At 35.0% G+C, this 19137-nt stretch overlaps 1 protein-coding gene across 11 annotated transcripts in view; it reads left to right on the top strand.

Annotated features, from left to right (window-relative positions):
* Positions 1–19137, top strand: part of CCDC102B (coiled-coil domain containing 102B) — a 145650-nt gene that overhangs the window by 11205 nt on the left and 115308 nt on the right. For 10 of the 11 annotated variants that reach the window (XR_005255908.1, XM_038128779.1, XM_038128783.1 and 7 more), the window contains exons 2-5: positions 2077–2199; positions 4335–4955; positions 6760–6968; positions 11022–11130. Coding sequence is in view for 10 of the 11 variants with exons in the window: in XM_038128779.1 (XP_037984707.1) it covers positions 4347–4955; positions 6760–6968; positions 11022–11130 (927 nt within the window). In the remaining variant the exon portion in view is untranslated. Of the gene's footprint in view, positions 1–2076; positions 2200–4334; positions 4956–6759; positions 6969–11021; positions 11131–15977; positions 16082–19137 lie in introns of those variants that run through there. The other variant, XM_038128784.1, reaches the window with a different exon arrangement.

The raw sequence follows: 19137 nt of genomic DNA, 5'->3' as shown, positions 1-19137 counted from the left end.
ATCATGAATCACTTTCAGTGTGATGTTTTTTTCACCATACATTTCAATCATTTACTCGGCAATATTTTTTCATCTAGCCACTGGGTGGGACCCCTAAGGGTTATTAATTAAAACCAACTTTACAACAGGAACAGACACACAAAATTTGATCTCCTTTTCTTGAGTTGATAGCTTGGTAGTTAGCAGCCCTTAGTAAACAGCCAAGTTTTCAGGGAGTGAGTTAAATCACTTCCTATATTCTTCCCATAATGACCACATCACCCCCGCCCATTTTCTTAAAGCCTTCTCTCTTTGTCAGGGTCTGTTGATGGGTGAAGTGCAGCAATACCATGGAAAGTTTTGGCTTTCCAGTAGCACTTACAAAAGAACATGTTCAGTTCTATGATTCATTTTGTCTTATTCAATTTATAGATTAGACAAAAGAAAATTAACTGTGTTAATCTAAAGCAGACATTTTCTCTAAAGACAGAATACCTTAAAAAAGTTTGGCTGAGGTCTTAATAATTAAGAGACATGTAACTAAAGATTAAGTCATTCAGTTAGAAAAAGGATGTTGAAATTGTATCCTCAAGCACTGCCCTAGCTACTAAACTGTCTGAAAAAGCTGAGTTCATGAGGAAAATGCAATAATTCTTTTCTCTCCTGGTGGTTTTGTTCAACGGTGCCACCAAGGGTGAATATACTGCTGTTTACCTAAAACAGTAGGTGGCAAAAATAAATCAAGAGCTCTTCTCTTTCTTACTGGTGTTCAGGATTATTAGGTAAATAGGTAAGGTTGCAGTATAATTAAATATCTTTCAGACCTATGTTCTTTGTCATGTTCAATAAATGTCTTTTTTCCTCTGAGAACTATCATCACTCTTTTTTCACTCTATCATCACACCTTACTCACATGACACAAGGACTGTTGCTTCATATATTTTGTTCACACTTGTTTTAAATTATTCTATTAAGAAAAACAACTTTAAAGGGATGTTGTATTCCTTCTTATCACTCAGCTGTTAAAAGTGAAATGATCAGAAGGCTTCACTGATCAGAAAACCCCCATTTTCACCAATTCTCTAAGTTTATTTTATCTTTCCATCCAATTATCTTTTATCTAGTAATTATGTACACTGAGCTTCATATGCTGTGCTAGCTAATCTATTGCTGCAAACTCAAGTAGTGACTTTAAAACTAGCTCCACACAGTATTGTTTTGTCAGTTTTAGACTTGTGATATTTGTGATGTTAAGAGATCTGAGTCTAACATTAGCATGGACCTTTCTTCTTTGAATTATCATTAACATGCAAGTTAAAAATTATTCTTGTTCCCCCTGGAACATAAATAATATATATATATTTTATAGATGAGAGTTTTCAGAGATCAATGTATATATATGGTGTTTTCTATGAGGTGGTCATGTACGAGAGAAAATAATTATTATTTTTAAAATACCATTATAACTATAGAGATTATTAAAGATTCAATATCAACAGATTCAATACTAAAACAGTCTTCAGTTGGACTCTTGGACTTATTTTTATTATAATTTCATCAGTGCAGTATTTTTGAGAACATGAAAGAGTAGATCAATGTGAATGACAAATAAGATAAAATAAGTCCATCGTAATCATTCTTCTGGAACTGTGAGATTTTTGACAGTTTCAGAACTTACACAATAATCAACACATTTTTCTAATTTTTAAATATTTGCTTCCTTTCAAATTTATATTTTATTCCACTTCTTTAAAAATAGATACACCACAAATCTTCATAATTCATACTTTTAATAAAATTCCTGTAACCTATTTCACTTATCCAGAAATATTTCTATTTTTTTTTTTGTTTTATCCTGAGTCAGCCATCCACTGAAATGGGTTGTCTCTTTTAATGAAAAAATAACATTTTATTCAACCTCTTGCAATCTTAAAGAGAGTATCTAAAAAACCTGTTTTGGTTAGATTTTCTGAAAAGGAGATAAGGAAGTCAATACAAATAGAAACACCTTTTCTTTACCACCTTGGAGTGAGACAGCAGTTCTGTTTTCTGGAGGTGGAATGACTACTTTTAATTCTGATTTTTTTTGAATTTTAGGTACAGAGTCGGGATCATCTATCCATGCTGAAAAGTGCGGGCAAAGTTCAGCCTATCATAAAATGATTAGAAGCCTAAGAGACCACCAGCTTACTGTACAAGCCTACGTCAATTGTTACAGCTGTAAGTTTGATCTGACTGGCAGTGTCCCAGCCTCAAGAACACTTGAGCCATCACAATGGAGGGGAGCAAGAATTTATGACCAATGTTTCCTTTTTAGTGTCCTGTGAACTGTGATCTTAACATTTCTCCAGCTTTGGAAACATTACTGAATGTCAAATGACAAAATCACCTCAAACCTGTAATGAAACATCCGCAACACGCTATTCTGATTCATAAATAATTCTCAGGTCTTTCAAGTTTTCAAAGAAAAATATTACCATTCTTATTTCTCCATCTTTTAAAGTTTATAAACTGTGCATTCCCCAAGTTCTCCCTTCTTTTAATGAATATGCAAAGAAGCTAGCAAAATCAACTGAAAAAACCCTACTGATGATGAAAGGTGTAATAAATACTTCTGTAGGTATATACTAGTTTGGGACAGGCACAAAAAAAAAGTAAGAAAATTTGTTGTACTTTTTTAAAATCCAAAAGTTTCAACTATTTCATTATGTATTTATTAAATTATGTAATATGTTTTATATATATTATTATGTATCTAAATCTTACTGTGGTTTTGTTTGGTTTTTTTTAATTAAAGCTTTCAGAAACAAAGGAATTACTACAACCCAGAAATTAAAGTAACAACTAACTGCAAGAGTTTAATATTTAGTTACTTTGGCTCTACTGGGCCTCATACAAGTTTGTGGGTGGCAATATCTTTGTATTTTGGATAAGGCTTATTCAAATGAAATTGCTGGAAGTAGGTCAAGAAACAAGAAAGGCTCAACCTTGATGAAGCTTTGGCAGCAGCTCTGCTGCATCTGTGTAGTGTTGTTGTGGGGCTCTCGATGGTACTACACCAGAGAGCGATAATGAAGGGAACTGGGAGTCCTTCATTGTCCTTTTCCTCCTCTCATATCCGTACTCCACTACAACAGCTCTCCATAAGCTTCTAACAAACGGCAAATAAATGTCCTGAAAATCATGGAAAAGTTTAAAACAGCTGGAAAACTGGAACAAAACATGCAAAAGCTTCTATTCAGTTGAAATGAGACATAACTGAATCATACTGCCAAAACTATCTACTCTTCAGCATTTTGTTAGCAGCAGTGGCCTTCTGCATTTCAAATGCAGGTGTTAGCACTAATTGCTGTAACATATAAACATTTTTTCACAATTTTTTTTACAATTTTATTTTTATTTTTACAAATATAAAAGCAATTTCTTTTTTACTTCGAACAACCTCATCTTCTATTGAAGTAGCAAGATTTTAAAGTTTGTTTATTTGTATGAATTTTATTTGTTTGGTTGCTCTGGTTTACATAACCAAGATGAAAAAAACAAGGAGATATAAGTGGCTAGTCTCTACAGACTGTCCACATCAGCATTTTCTCAGCACTGGGGTAGGGAAGAAATTTCTGAGAAACTGTTTCTCTTCTGGGCCAAATAAGTAATACATAATCAAAAGATAAATAGTGAAAAAGAATGCAACAAGATTTACTAGCTGAGTCATACCACTATGAGCTAGGCTGTACAGTATAGTAGGATAGTGCTGCACTTTCAAGAATAATTAAGAATATACTACCTGGAAATCTTCTGGAGTGCAGACAGCAAAACAAAGCCCCCTATAAGCAATACTTGATTTTTCTCTTGAAAAAAAGGAAATCCAAAGGTCACAGGGGTTTTCATAATTTTTTTCCTTAAGTGTGAAAATTATAGGGCAAGTTTTGCCTAGTATGAAATTCCACAGTTTGGGAAAGAAGGCAAGTAATTATTGATTGTAGTTCTAGACAAATAACTTCCTTTTACTAGCTATTTAAAATATATGTTGATTCAATTCAATTTTTTCTTGAAGGAAGGAAGCTTTTGTCTGTTTTCTTTAGACTCAAACATTTCTGAGAGCACTGTGATTATTTATTGACTTTCTTTGCAAGCAAATCCTAGCCAAGTAATTAGGTACATCTGTTTATGCTGTACTCAAAAAGTATTAAATAAAAGATATTTGAATGGCTAGTTTTTGTTGATAAAGCACATTTCTAAAACCTGAGCAGCATCATTAACTCACTATTACAGCAGCAAAAACCCCAACTGTTGAAGGTTATTCATACAATATAATTAATTAAAACCTAAATTATTGTCTGTCTTTGTCTTTTTAGGAGTGAAATTAGATGATGAATCAAAGCATTAATTTAGACTCCATTCAGAAACAAATGGAAGAGATAGAGGTTTTTGGGACCAAACCAATACAACCTGATAAATTAGATAGATGTTGGCAACCAGGTGACCATCTGTTTCATTCAAATCTTCCATCTCAAAGTTTCTACCCAAATTCCCCTCATTATGCACATATGCATACAAGTTACAGCAGCGATTGGGAAATTTTTGAAGCAGTAAAAATTCAGGAACTGGAGGAAGTCAAAGCCAGAGCTGCCCAAATGGAGAAGACCATGCGCTGGTGGTCCGATTGCACCGCTAACTGGAGGGAGAAATGGAGCAAAGTTAGAGGAGAAAGAAATAAAGCACGAGAGGAAGCAAGACAATTGAGAATCAAACTAGACAGTGTCATAAAAGAGCTAAGTGTGCTTAAAAAAATTAATCAGGATTTAGTAAGTGAGAAGGAAAACTTAGAAAATGGAACTGCTTGGAAAACGGAATGTTGTTGCTCTGAAATATCCTGTATTAAAAAAGACCAAAGCCTGTTAATGTTTCTGGAGCAAGAATCTCCAAAAGACCTAACCAAAATCATCAAAATTCCTGGGGCAGAAGACACAAAGAAGGTAAAGAATGGGAAATATTTTTTGTGGTTCATGAAGTGACAAAGTGTGGATGTGTATGTAGAAATGGGATTTTTTCAAAAACTTTGACCAAAATGTTGCCTGATCCATTCACTAGCAAAACCCTTTGGCCCCCTTACTCCCCCATCTAAATATTTCTAATCCAGAAAAATACAGAATACAATTCATGCCCTTCCAGTATGACTAGACATTTAAGGAACAGATGCAGACTGTTATATCCAACAATTTACCATATTGGTTTTTTTTATGGTAACAGGTTACCTCTCTTATCTGAACTAATCATGTCTTGTATACTTACATTCTTTCTCCCCTCTGAAAAAGCATATTAGGTTCTTGGCTTCTAAAGAACCTAAAGTCTAAAATCATTTAAATCTCTCTGAACTTCAAAAGCGTGGGAAGAGGTAGGCAATTCTTTTGCAAATGTGCAAGACTTTTTGTTTGATAGGGAGAGAAATTAAACCATTATATAGAATTAAAGAATCAAGTATCAGCATTGTTAAACAGCTCCTAGCTCTACACAAAAGATCCAGTTACATTCATCAAAAATTGAAGAATTTGTTCATGTTTAACTACCTTTAGTTCTGTGCCTTGGAATGCAATGTATACTCTTCATAGGCATCACCATGTTTCATTGCCACATTACTTGTTTTCTGATAGATGGCAGTCTTTGTAGGTATAGGTAATTGTTTTCATGCATTGCAGAAAAATGTTTTTCCCTTCATTGTTGAAAGTAGGAAAGTTTTTACTTCAATTCAAGGGAAATTGCCAAGATCTTAGATTCTGTTTGCAAATTTTACTCTCTAGTGCATATTAACAATATTATATTCCTGTGAAATCTGAAAAAAAAAAAAAACCAAAAAAAAGGTAATGTTAGTAGCAAGAATAAATTTTGCCAAAAAAGCACACCTTTCATATTTTCAGGCAGACAAATGTGCCATTGGATGGAAATACCACAAAATATACTTTAACTATTTTTCCTTAGTATAAAATATTTTCTACATAAAAACTGAAACTTTATATGTGAATGGGAAACATTTTTATCTTTTCAGTGGTTTCTAGTATTTTCTGGTGTAAAATTTTGGGCACTCTTCTAAATACTCAAAAGAACAGAGTGATGTGAAAGAGGACTGTCAGTAAACTGCTAAAATGAGATTAGCTTTTAAACAAAATTCCTCAGATATGTTAAAGCGAATACATTTCTAAGGGAAACTTGTTTATAAGAGACATTCAGTCTTCCTCAAAAATGTGTATTTTACTTTTAATTTTGATATTAGTTTTTCTTATGCTTTGTATGCAAAACATGTATCCTCAAAATAGATATCTATATACTTTGGTCCTTATGAAAAACTTGTATAAGCTTGCTTCAATACAATTTACATAAAAAGTTTGAGTTCATAATGTATAGTTTCTCAGTACATTTTTTTAATTAATAAATTGCATTGCTGGTTTTATTAGTTCCAAGATTCTGTCTTCACCAGAGTTAAAACCAACAAAAGAGATACTGAATATATTTCCTTAGTAAAGAGACATTCTAAAGATGTTGGATATGAAGCTTGTCATAACAGAAGCTGTGAGATATCACAAAATTACAGTTATTAAAATGTATTGACGTTTTTGCACCTTCTACCCATATACAGTCCAACTGTCTAAGATGTTACCTATTTCCCTTTTTTTTCTCCTATGTTCCTTAAATGTCTAGAAGAGCCTTGGTAGGCCCTGCTGGAGCTAGGTTAGGCTTTTTCCTTCACTTCTGTTTTTCTCAGGTGTCATATTTTTTTTTTCTCAGGATATAAACAAAGACCAAAGCAATGACTATAAAAAAATCACCCCAAAGCCTCCCGATTTCTTCCCCAATGGACTTCCTAGCATCTATTTGGAGGAACCTAAAATAAGTTTGGGCACTTCAGCTAAGACAACAAAGAACGATTTAATACATGTATCAGTCTTAAATTTGCATTTGGCTGAGATGAGGAAAATCCTACAGAAGGAAAGAGAGTAAGTGCAAAATATATCCTACTTTTGGAATTCTCATAGAGGAGTTGAAGATAGTTTCTAAAATAGATACGGTGATGTTTGCATTTGGAGCTCATATGTTCTAAACTTTATTCATTGCTATTTGCAAGGCTTTAGTAAGAATTTAGAGAAACAATTCAGAAAAGCGTGTTTATTGTTTTCTTTGGCTTGCCTGTCATTTAAATAAGAGGTGTTCCATACGAATATGTAATTTGGTATCGATGCAGTGATATATAATGTATGTTATATCCAGTTATTGGAGTGCTTTGTGCATGATAACAAATTTTCATTTACTCTACCAGCAGACTTTAAGAGTCCAACTGCAGAATGACAAAGGCTGGTTTTGAATTCAAAATATATGAATCAGCTGCATACAATAACTCTCTAGTTCAATCATATAGCAGAAGATGGCCATGCTCTCTCTCCTTGAAAGTATTTCATTTGTCTGTGAAAGCAAATATATGTGTGAGTTAGGAGACTGATGCCTCACATACCCATTTTCTGGGCTTGAAATATTTAAATGCCTAGGTATTTCATCAGCAATCAAGTATGCATACATATATAATAGCTTTCTTTTAGAAAATGGGTAATTTTTCAGCTCACTTTTAGTCACTTCTCAGGCAAAACTTTAATAGGTTTTGGTTTGTCTGTTTGTTCACATGCCTCTCCAACCAAATTTTAGCTGTCCTTCGAAGAGACAGATTTTTTTATTTATTCATTTTTTTCATGTATTTATTTTTTATTTATGAATAATTTCATATTCATTTATTTTATACTGTGGTATAAGGCAATAAATTTACTGGCACACAGTAAGAACTAGGACATGTTTATAACACGCAACATGTGGCATTGCCAACCTCAGGCAGCAAAAATGCTCAGCGAGCAGTGATTTCCACATAACAGCAGGGATTGGTATAACAACTCCCTCTCCAGGAGGGCAACATTTCCTGCATGCAGAGATATTATGTAAGCAGAATGTATGCAACTTCTAAGTAAGAAGCAACTATATTTGGCAATGCAGACAGTAAATAGCTAGGAATAGTGTTAGTAGGATAAGTATTATCATAATCACCAGTCTCTTGAGATAGCTGATGAATCTCTGTGGAGCAGGCTGTCTCCTGCTCTCTCAGAAAGGGCGAGTCTCCACCACTTTGTGGAATTGGCTGATTTTGCCGTATTTCCAACTTCAGATTTCCAGTTTTCTCTCTTAGGTTTTATTCTTGCTCATGTCAGTATTTTTTACCTCCTGTATTCTGGAGTTGCTAGTAATGACTATCTCAACAATCTCACCCTCTTTGCATTTTTACTCCCCTTATCTTGTGTGGCTCTAGCTTAAGTACTTTCTCACAGCTTCTTTCTCACAACTTAGCAATTTTCTCAGTGAACTCGAGCCAAGAACACACAGCTGTGTTGCATCAAAAGCAAACAGATAATAGACAGCTTGAACTCCAAGGCCAAACGTTATTTTAGCAGTCAGTATGATCTTAACTCATACAGCAGAGGACTTCTCAGCAGTTTCCTGGTGTACATGCAGCACCCTGAACTCTGGCTGCATTTTCTAGCGTCAAGTTAGCTTATGCAAATCCAGTGTTTGAGTTTCCTCCTAACCAGGTTACCTAACTAGTAACCTTCTTGGTTTCCTAACTCTCTCCATAAGACATTTTACTTTTTCACCCTGAAAAGACTTTTGCTTTTTGCATTCTGCTTAGAGCTATCTTCAGTAATGTTGACATAGCCTTTTGCACATAGATCAGGCTTTGCAAAGGACAAAAAGAAACAAGGTCTAAAAGAAACAATAAAAGTAAAGAGATGAAAATTTATGTTTTGACATTCAAAAAATATCTTGGCTTGGGTTTACAGTGTAAAATTACACTCCCACATCCTCTACGAGGTACTAATGGCACACATCAATTACACATTTGAGGTCCATTATCATGAATGGAAATTACAAACCTTATGAGTGGCTCAGCATTTTGCATAATCATTTGCTTAAAATAGCTATCTTTTGTCATCTTTTGGATCAGTGTTCTCATCTAATTGTCTTCTAGCTTTAAGATACTAATTTGTTCTGTTTTGAACTTATAAGTGTTTAATTCCTCTAAAACCAAAAGCCCATAAACTAGTCGACTGCTAGTTGATCATATCAAGGTGGAACTTCTTAAGAAGAAGTCTATGTTCTTAAGAAGTCTATGTTCTTAAGACTGGCTGGGTAACACAGACGATGGATACAAAAGGCTCTGCCTGATCAACAAGAAATCCTTTTTTTTTTTTTCCCTGTGAGGATCACTGAACACTGGCACCGGTTTCCCAGAAAGGTTGCTGCATCCTTGGAGACATTCAAAAGGCATCTGGACATGGTCCTGAGCAATCAGTTCTAGGCAACCCTGCATGAGCATGGGGTTTGCACCAGATGGCCTCCTCAGGGTCACTCTCAACCTCAACCATTTTGTGTAATTCTGTGATTCAATTAGATAATGAGTTAAAATGTCTTGTTACAAGATCCACGAAAAATGCTCTGAACTTTATTCTAGTAAGTAAGTTGCTTCTGGTGTCTGCTATATTCTTTCTTCCACTCTTTGTTTTCTTTATTTGAATAGTAAACTTTATGTAATCAGAATAATTTCTTTCAATTAGTGGTATCAGAGGGAGCTGATCTCACTTAAGAAGTACTGTAACACAAAACAAAACTAGTGTCTTCTAAATAAGCAAAACATACTGTACATTCCTCTTTTACTTTTCAGAATAGACCATTTCTGAGGACTTCCACTGCACTCAGTACAGTCAATAGGCAATTATTCAAAGTATTAGAATGTCATCTTTCATGCTTTCACTTTCTACTGTATTAAATGTCCCACTAAGAATTCTCTCAGCTCCCCAGTCAAGTCATGATATCATCCCAATGAAATATCCCATTACTTTGAAAGCAAAATGCTTGAGTTGAAATACATGAAGTACATATTGCTCCATTTTGCTTTGTGAATAATGGTGTTTATTTTATTACTGTAATGTTATGGAATTTATAGGTCTTTGCTAAGATAAGCTGTGCTGTATACCAAATCAGGGCAGAAAGGGGAAATGCCTGATTCAAGAGCATTAGGTTTAGGTATAAAAGAAGAGAGAAGAAGATATTTCACTATAGTGGATTGCTTCATTAAAGTAGCTGACACTGCTTCCAGGACCTGAGTCAGCCCAGTCAGTGGCAACTCTTGTTATCTCTGTGCAAGTCTGCAGTCTGCTGCATAGAAATGCCCCAGACAAATTCCATCAATACTCTTTGCTTTAATATCTGAATATTTAAACCAAGTAAGCTCAAAATATAGTTCTAGTAAGCCCAGCAATAACATCTTTGTTAAAAAGGTTGAAAAGTTTTGTTGGCCTCCATTAGAATAGAAAATAACTACCGTGGCACACAATAGCTTCTTTAATTGCCAGTATTAGAATTTTCTTTTCAACTATTTCATATTTTTCTCATTGTACAGGCAAAGTACTTCTGCACTAAATAATACATTTTCCTAAAATTCTTCTAGCATTTTCTTCCAGGAGCAATTATTTTTTTTTGAAACATGAAATATACATCTCTTAATAATGTTTTTTAACACTTAGCATCAATCATCTTTGGTTTCTGGTCTTGATAGTGTATATTTCCCCTTGTATAAATGTGCTCAACCTTCTGTTTTCACTAAAAACAGTGATGTAATATATTTTCTTTGAGAGTCTTCACTAATTGTGAAGAAACTTGAGATAAATTAGGTGGTCTGAACCACTAACTGAAGTCAAATTTTCTTCAGTTTATCTCAAAATTTTATTTCATTTAAAGTTTCAGTTCTGTTCTACTGGATTTCTGTTTTCTCTTTAATTATTTTTTTAATTAATCTTTTGGACTAATTATGTGATGATAATAAAGATTTTTAGAAAAGTCAAGATATAACATTGACAAAGGCAGCATAACTCAAGCTATGAGAAGGAAATTCAAAGTAATTTTTGTTCTGTCAGCTTCAAAATCGTGCAATGCTAAATTTTAAAATACTTTTTTAGAATGAATGTATTTTTGGAGAAAGAAATGGAAAAGATGGAAAATGAATTATTTCTTTGGAAATGGAAATACGAAGAACTGAGACAAACCAAGCTGGAAAGCCTGAAACAGGTATGTTAGCAGTACATCGTTATCACACAAAGTAAGAAAGAAAATTTAGACTTCTGATTTCATGTGTTGTAGCTAAGAGTAAAATTGTCTCCAGGGTTTATGAATAAATTCACCATTTATCAATGATTATTCTGTGTAGCCAGATGGGAGGGACCTGGTGAGGGTGTGTGGATGCTGCCAAGGCAGCACTGGTGCTCGGGAGCTGTGAGAGTGGCACTGGTATGGCTCCAGATTCTTCCAGGAAGGGACCAGCTAGAGGTGGCAGGTTCTGTGCCCTGTCCCCATGTGTGGTGAGGGTGGTGGTCCCAATGTACAGCAACGTGTGATCAGGGTCCAGTGGGGCTTGTGTTCACAGAGACAGGGCCCACGTGGGGTAAGGGGATGTTCAGGAAAACCCTGCCACCCTTCCTGTAAGGCTGGAGAAATAGAGCAGTAGAGGTGTAAAAATTGCCTAAAAATGTGTTGTCCCCATCAACCTGGACAAGGAAGTAAGGCTGGGTAGGATCAGAGAAAGCAGAGAGGAGATTAACAGGAAGGATCTTCACAGGGACCCAGAGATAAAAAAGTCTGAACCATATGGGAGGGGCAGCCAGTGGCTGTGAGTTTCACAGTGAATAGAGTCCCACAGTAGGAGGGCTGGAAAGGTATGTTCTCCAGCAACTGGAGGATGGCTCTTTTTCCAGATCCGCAGTTCAAAACGTTTAAACACCTGGTAGTGAAGTAAGAGAAGAAAGCGATAACTTGTAAGGCATCAGAGCCAGCTTTAACACACACCATGCATTAACATTAGGAGGAAGCAGCAAGCGGTGGTAGTAGGAGGCTTGCTCCTGTCAGGATAGAAACCCTCTGTGTTCTCCGCTTGCTTTTTTGAGAGTTATGTGGCTTGCTGTGGGCTAGGATCCAGAAAATTGCTGAGAGATTGCCAAGGTCTGTCCAGTCCTTAGACTGCTATGCTACTACTCATCCCGATGGGGGCTAGGGGCATATTGGGAATGATCATGTAGCTCTGGGGTTGAGGGCATGGGGACCCAAACTAGGAAAGGAAGCAATGAGAGATTACAGACCACAGGGAAATGAAGAAGAATTGGTTGGCTGGAAAATTCAGGGCATAGGTTGATAGGAGCATGAAAGACTTCAGGAATGATAAAACAGTGTGAAGGGACACCCGTCTCAAATGTTGGTAAAGAAATGCACACATCCTAGGAAACAAGCAGGGAGAATTAGAGCTATATGTGGTTACAGAACTACAATAATGTTGGAACAATTCAAATACTGTGCCGAGTCTATGCAACTGGAGTACTGTGAAGGACTTCTAGAAACACTAGCAAGGAAGGGCTGAGGGGTTGGAAGTTGCCCTCAGATCTAAAAGCAGCTCAGTTCTTTTGAGGTCTCCAGAAGGCTGGGGAATAATCAGACTTGTGAATCCAGGATCAGAGGACAGGGCAGTGAGGGTGTCATTGTGGTAGGAGTTTGTTACCAACCACCTGAGGAAACAAAAAAAGTGTTTAAAGAACTCAGATCTCAGAGTGGTAAATCCCAGTTCTTGTGGGTGACTACAGCTGCTAGAAAGAATAGCTGCTTCAATCACAGAGATTTCAGTGCAGTTTCAGGAATAAATTCTTGCTAAAGGCCAACAAGTGGTGATGAATAGCTGGATCTGCTGTTGACTAATATGAAGGAAACTATCTGGGTAAGTGATGATGAATAATTTCCTCATCTGTGGTGAAATAGCAGTGTTGGTCACCCTGAAAGAAGAAAAGCGAGCAGCAGAGTACAGACCCTGAACCTAAGGAGAGCAGGATATTGGCTGAGTCAAGAAACTGCTGGGAAGGCTCCCATGCGAGGCAACTCTGATAGGTAAACAAAGGAGTCAACCAAACCATCAGGCCTTGGAGTACAGCCAAGTTTTGTCCTAATACCCAGGAGAACAGGTAGATGTGCCAGGAGACTGATTTAGCTCAGCAGGGCACTCATGGTGGAAGTCTGATGCCAGAAAGCAATGTACTTTTACAAAGATCAGCCTTGAAGGGGTAATTCAAGAACATTGCCTGGTTGTGTCGAATTAGTGTCAGGAAATACATGTTCATGTCAATCTGCGTTCATGACTAGAAGAATAAGAAATATTTGTATTGCAGTTTATGGGTTTTAGCTTTCAGGACAATGGACAGGGAACCTCTTTGATCCAACAAAACTCAAAACGTGTGTTTGTATAACTAAACATGGATAGTGAATTAAAACTGTCCTGTGAATTTAACATCTCAGATTTGGAATAATGGAGGGAATTTAATTAGTTTTCTTTCATGTTCTGGAAAGAATTGAAAGCAGTCTATTAAATCTCAAGTTCTAGTTAATAGGTGATGCATATACAAGGGAACAGCAAACTAATATCTATCTTTCATATTTGAGTTCCTTCAGATTTTAGTTCTTTATTTTCTGCTTGCTTGTTAAGTAGGATTTTATCTTGTTATACTTGTGCAAAACAGAGGAAGTCTAGGTTTAGTTAATAATTTTGTTTAAGAAATGTAATCTTCATGAAATGCTTATGGCACTGTCATTAGGAATAGAACAACAGGAAATAAACATTTTCTGAGAATTCATTGGAGATAGATAACAATATTTATGCATTTACAAGTCTACATATATGTGTTGCTGCTTTTTTCTTGGGAACATGCTCAATTGCTTTGATTGCTAACAGGAGGTAATATTTTGAGCATTCTTTTCAGCTTCTGACATTTATGTCATAAATCTCATTTTTAAATTGCAGAAAAATACTGATCTGGATGATCTGACTAATTTGAATGAAATTATTTATATTAGTGGAGGGGGTTTGTGTAAGTGGAAACTCCACTGAAATAAACCAAACCTTGTGTGTTGACAACACATGTGAATATTACTCACTATATATTACTATTGAGAATTGGATGCTGGAACAACAGGCAAGATTTTTGACAGTGAAAAATTTGAAAGTGAAATAAAGGGAAGTGCAGACATCTACTAGGCTGAGCATGGAATCTGATTCTAATATAAATTTCCAATATTAAATCACAAAGGAATTTCTAGATTAAAAGCAGATCAATCATTACATCTGGATTATTTTCATGTCCTTGACTAAATTAGTCTGCTATTTCCTTTAGTAGATTGCCTAACAGTCCCACTGTGAATGTGAAAAAAAAAAGTGCTTGGTTTGCAAGTGACAGTGCCACTGCAAATGAAACCATTTTTAGGAATGGATAGCTCTTCTAGCCTTTCAGAAGTTGGAGAGATTTTGGGGAATGTTAGAAACTTCACAGCTGCCAAGACTTGATTATTAGTGCTCCCATTAACTAATCACTTTCTTTAGTTACTTTCATTAAAAGACAATTATTTACTCAGCTTGGAATAAACTAAATATGGAAAGCCTTGGTGATCTTGATGATCGACATTTTAACGTATTATCCATTCAGCATCAATTTGGAAGTTGTGAAGAAGTTTTCAAAGTATTGAGTTTCTTTAAAAAAGTAGTAAAATGACAATTTATGATGATAGTAACCATAAGCATTATAGGCAGCTTTGTGTGACACTAGCATTGATCTTGATTTGTTTGGGGTTGTAAATTAGACCATTTTAACAAGAAAAACATAAAGTTGCATTTGGTGTTGTAGCTGATAATTTCTTTTTTTTTCTAAGAATTCTGTTCGCCCATTAAAAGATGTAACACACTTTGTTATTTTAAAAACAGGAAAGAAATTACTCAGTATAAAATTACACTAATTGTTGTATTTGCATGAGTACCTACAGAAAGGCAAAAATTGTAAGGCTGTTGAGTAAATTGACATTAGATATACTTGGGTTTAAAGTAAACTTTGTTGGAAAGAGTAGGAATCTTTAAGTTCTCTGAAGAACATGAAAATTTTTACATCCATAATTTTGCTTGTTAAATGTCCCCAGGAATGGAGTATCCAATTTTTTCAGATACAGTTTAGTTTACAGCTCAATTAACCATCAGTCTGAGAAACACAAAAAGTATGTCTGAGTTTGATTGGTCTTTGGACTCTGGAAAACAAAGCAAATCCTTGGTGTGTTGCTGTGATGTTTGTAAACACAAACAGATTTGGAGTAAGCAAGCCTGTTGAAGTTTTAGGTTTTAGAATGATCATTTTTTCTTATGTACAATAAAACATTCTTGCTTATACTCGTTGCAAATCTTCCCCAAAATTTTATATCCATCTTTATAAATCCTGAAGGATATGCTTTTCTGGTCATTAAAGAGTTAAATAAGATGGAATATTTACAAAACTATCCTGAAAAAAGTGGAAAAATGCATGTACTGCTATAGTCCACTGGTGTGCACTGTAGACTTACAAATGCCACTCTAGGCAGTGCAGGTCTGTGCTGTTTAAAAGAATTTTCAGTTAGCTGAAGTACAGAATGTGCTCTTCCTGTACATTATTTAGTGCTTTGGTAGTTAATGGGGGAAATTCCTATTCCAGTTCGTTGGATATGAGGCAAAAAATACACTAATTAGTAGTTAAATCTTTTTGGAACATCAGTGATAAAACGGTATGCCTAGATAAAATGGAACACAAGCTAAATGAGCATTTTGTATATTTGGCAGAGACATTTCTCTTCTTCCTCTTTTTTTTTTTTTTTTTTTTTTTTTTTGTTTACAATTGAAAGTAAGTCACCAGATATTGATTTTGCAATAGAGCCAAAAAAAACCCTCTTTAAACATTTTTTAAAACAGATGTTTTCTGTTCTCTCTCTCGGTATATAGATGTTTTACACTATATTACAACAATCTATGTATTGTTACTTAGGAGCATTACTTTCTTAGAGATTGTGAATGGTTTCCTACCTGTTGTTCCCAGGTGAAGGAAGCTCCAATGATGTGAGTGAAGCTTCTGGATAAATCAAGTCTTTTCCTATCACTGTAAATATTTAAATGCTCTTTAAAGTGGAATGGCCTATTTGGAGGCTCAGGTTGTCAACAGGTAGATCTTATTAAAAACTCTGGATGATTTCTACCTTCTCCAGAAATCTTTATTCTTTATATACCTTATAGTGTGAAGGTGCTGCACAGCTGTTTACCTGAAATTGCTTCTTTCATTCACTTTGTACATATATGAAATAGAAAAGTGATACTCTTATAATGTTACAGAAAATTTAGATACATATGGTAAGATCATCCATTCTGTCACATACTCTTTACCTGACTCAAAAAATGCTTTCTGACTGTTCCCTGAATCCTGCAGAAAGCATAATAATTATCAGACATAAACCTGAGTGGCTGTACTGGCTGCTGTGAATTTCTCTGTTTAAATTCTTACCTAAGATGCCCAGAAATGTGGAGTACTTTGTGTGGCTATCATAGGAACAAAATTCTGTACAAAAAAAATTTTATGGTGCTTTTATAGAGAATAGGCTGTAGTCCATTTTAGTGTGCTAAAGGAGTTTTTATAAAGTTTGATATTAGATGCCTCAAGGCTGAGATTTAAAATATCATTAGGCAATTTTCTGTAAACAACATCTGAATTATTTGAGAATGCAAATGACTTCATAAAATGGAATCTTGGTGCAGTTAATTTTCCTGTAATAAAATCTCATTATTTTTAGAGTAGGTCTAGAATTTTGAGTGTTCTTGTGTAAATTACGATAACTGACAGGTGGTCAGAGAGTAAGGAAAGAATTCTGTATTGTTGCTTCAGCAGCAATTCTTGCAAAGAGTTAACTATTCTTTCCACTCTTTTCATATATCAGGTCCCTGTTCATATTTAGTTTTATCTCTGGAAATGACGTACTTAATGTTCTTAGTTTCCAGCATAAAATATAATTTGTCATGCTGCATAAAATTAAGGTTCCATTTGATGTTTATTTTCCCACAAATCTAATTTGGAAAGTGCAGGATAAGCCTACAGTTTCATTGACTTTTTTGCTCATACTGCCTTCTGACAAGATATTTAAACTCCATTGAATCATACTTGCCAATATTTTCTCTGTCTTCATTACACAATTTGCATTGAAAACACCAAGCAAGACTAGGATTATTTATTGTTTATTTTTTATTTAAGGACAATTGAGAGATGAAAAGTTATTTCTGTGAGAAAGCATGTTCAGAAGAAACATGTATGTGCACACTGAAACAAATTTCTTCACAGAGATTTTCTGTGAAAGGAGCACCATGCCTCAATGGCACCATTTGAGGAGGTTTGTTTAGCCTGTTGTTCTGCCGCTGGCAGAAAGTATAACTTGGTGGTGGAATGAAGAAGATGAGGGGGAAATGTGCAAATGCGCACACTCATAGATGTGTGTGGATGTGTGTGTTTGTGTACATGAAGCAATTTTGGTCCTAGGGATTAGTCAAGGCGCTCCTTCCAAGAACAGGGGGGTTGGAGCTAAATGATCTTCGAGGTTCCTTTCAATTCAGGTTATTCTATGAGTCTATGCTTGCATCTTTAATGAGAAGAATTTTTCATAGTTCAGATTGAAAGGCCCAAAAACGTGACAAAGTTGTTTCTTAATAATGTATTAGTGTGGTCAGTTCACCATATGGCTCTCTACATCAAAAATCAATTCCTTGCAGTGTATAGTTTAAAAAAAAAAAAGGCTTTTTAATATCTAATTTTTAACATATGTTTAAATGTCCTGAATTTACCTTTCGGTACTATATTTCAGCATTCATTTAGTTGTTAAAGTAAATATTTCTACTAGTGTGCTTACTTGCCATTAATCCACATAAAATCAACTTGGGCTGAATTTACTTGAAAAAAGTAACAAATCACTGAAGAATTAAATGTAATGACAGGTACAGTGTTGAAAATTGATGACATTAAAGGTATTTAATTAAAGATACAAACATTTTGCTCTTAGTGATTCAGTTCTTTTTTTTTCTATTTTTACCTGGATAAGGATAACAATGTGTCACTTAAAAATTAACAATCTAATTTGGTAGGAGGCTTGATTGGAAAACAGCCTTAGATAATTTTCTTCTAATTGGGGAAGCAACTGCATATTTCTTCAAGTAACAGCATGAGTGATACCTTGAAGTCAATGAGAAATCTGCTGGTGTCAATGAACCTTTGATCAGTTCCTAAACTGTGCAGTAATAGGTGATTAGGAATTGTAACAAAAGATTCTTCAGGGACACTTGTAACTTCAGATTACCAGTATGATGTTCTATTGTGGGTATGGCCCAGATAAAACACAAGACATGTAAACTGTAAGCAGTAGAACCATTGCTGCAGGACCTTTCCACCAGACCACTGCTCTAGAGAAATTATTTTGTGTAATTGCTTATCTAGCTCAAACAACCATAGCTGTATATTTCAGGTTCTTACTCTGAAAGGAGAGCTGTATGGAGAAATGTCCTATGCTATATTTATCTGAACTCTAAGCAGCACAACACTTTCAAATTTCTTTGAACAAGTAATTTCCTCTATTTCTTGAATCCTGTTGAACTTACAGATCAGAAGAGAAAACAAGCTTGAATACTGTTATAGTCTCTCCTTTTTAGCATAGGTTTTTAATGTTTAAGGAGAAATCTCACTGCATCAGTATGTGACAGCTTTTGGAATCTGGTGTATTACAGTACAATTTATCTGCACTTTGAGTAACATTGGTATCATAGTCTGGTACTCATCAAGGAACCTTGATGCCATTTTGATTTTCCTGAATATTTCACATTATGTCAAATCAGACTTGCAAATTTTAATTAAATGCATTGGTATGAATGCTTTTCTACAGGAAAGTAATGATTGCAAATTCTAGTGTTGTTTCACACTATTTAGTATTCTAGTAATCTGACATGAATTTATTTATAGAGACCTACAGTTACAGAAAGTATCCTATTCCCAGCATCCCTTGACCATTAATCTGAAAAGTCAACACTGCTCATCTGTAAGATAAATGAACTTGTGTAGTCCCTAAGTTAAATGTAGAGGCTTTGACTGTTGCTGTCATTTTGATGTATTTTTGTTATGATTCATTAGCAGTTACATTAAAAGATGTACTGTAAGTTTAGTTAGTATCCTA

Source organism: Motacilla alba, chromosome 2 (genome assembly GCF_015832195.1).
Source record: "Motacilla alba alba isolate MOTALB_02 chromosome 2, Motacilla_alba_V1.0_pri, whole genome shotgun sequence".
Lineage (NCBI taxonomy): Eukaryota > Metazoa > Chordata > Aves > Passeriformes > Motacillidae > Motacilla > Motacilla alba.
This window is presented reverse-complemented; position numbering and strand designations above follow the sequence as displayed.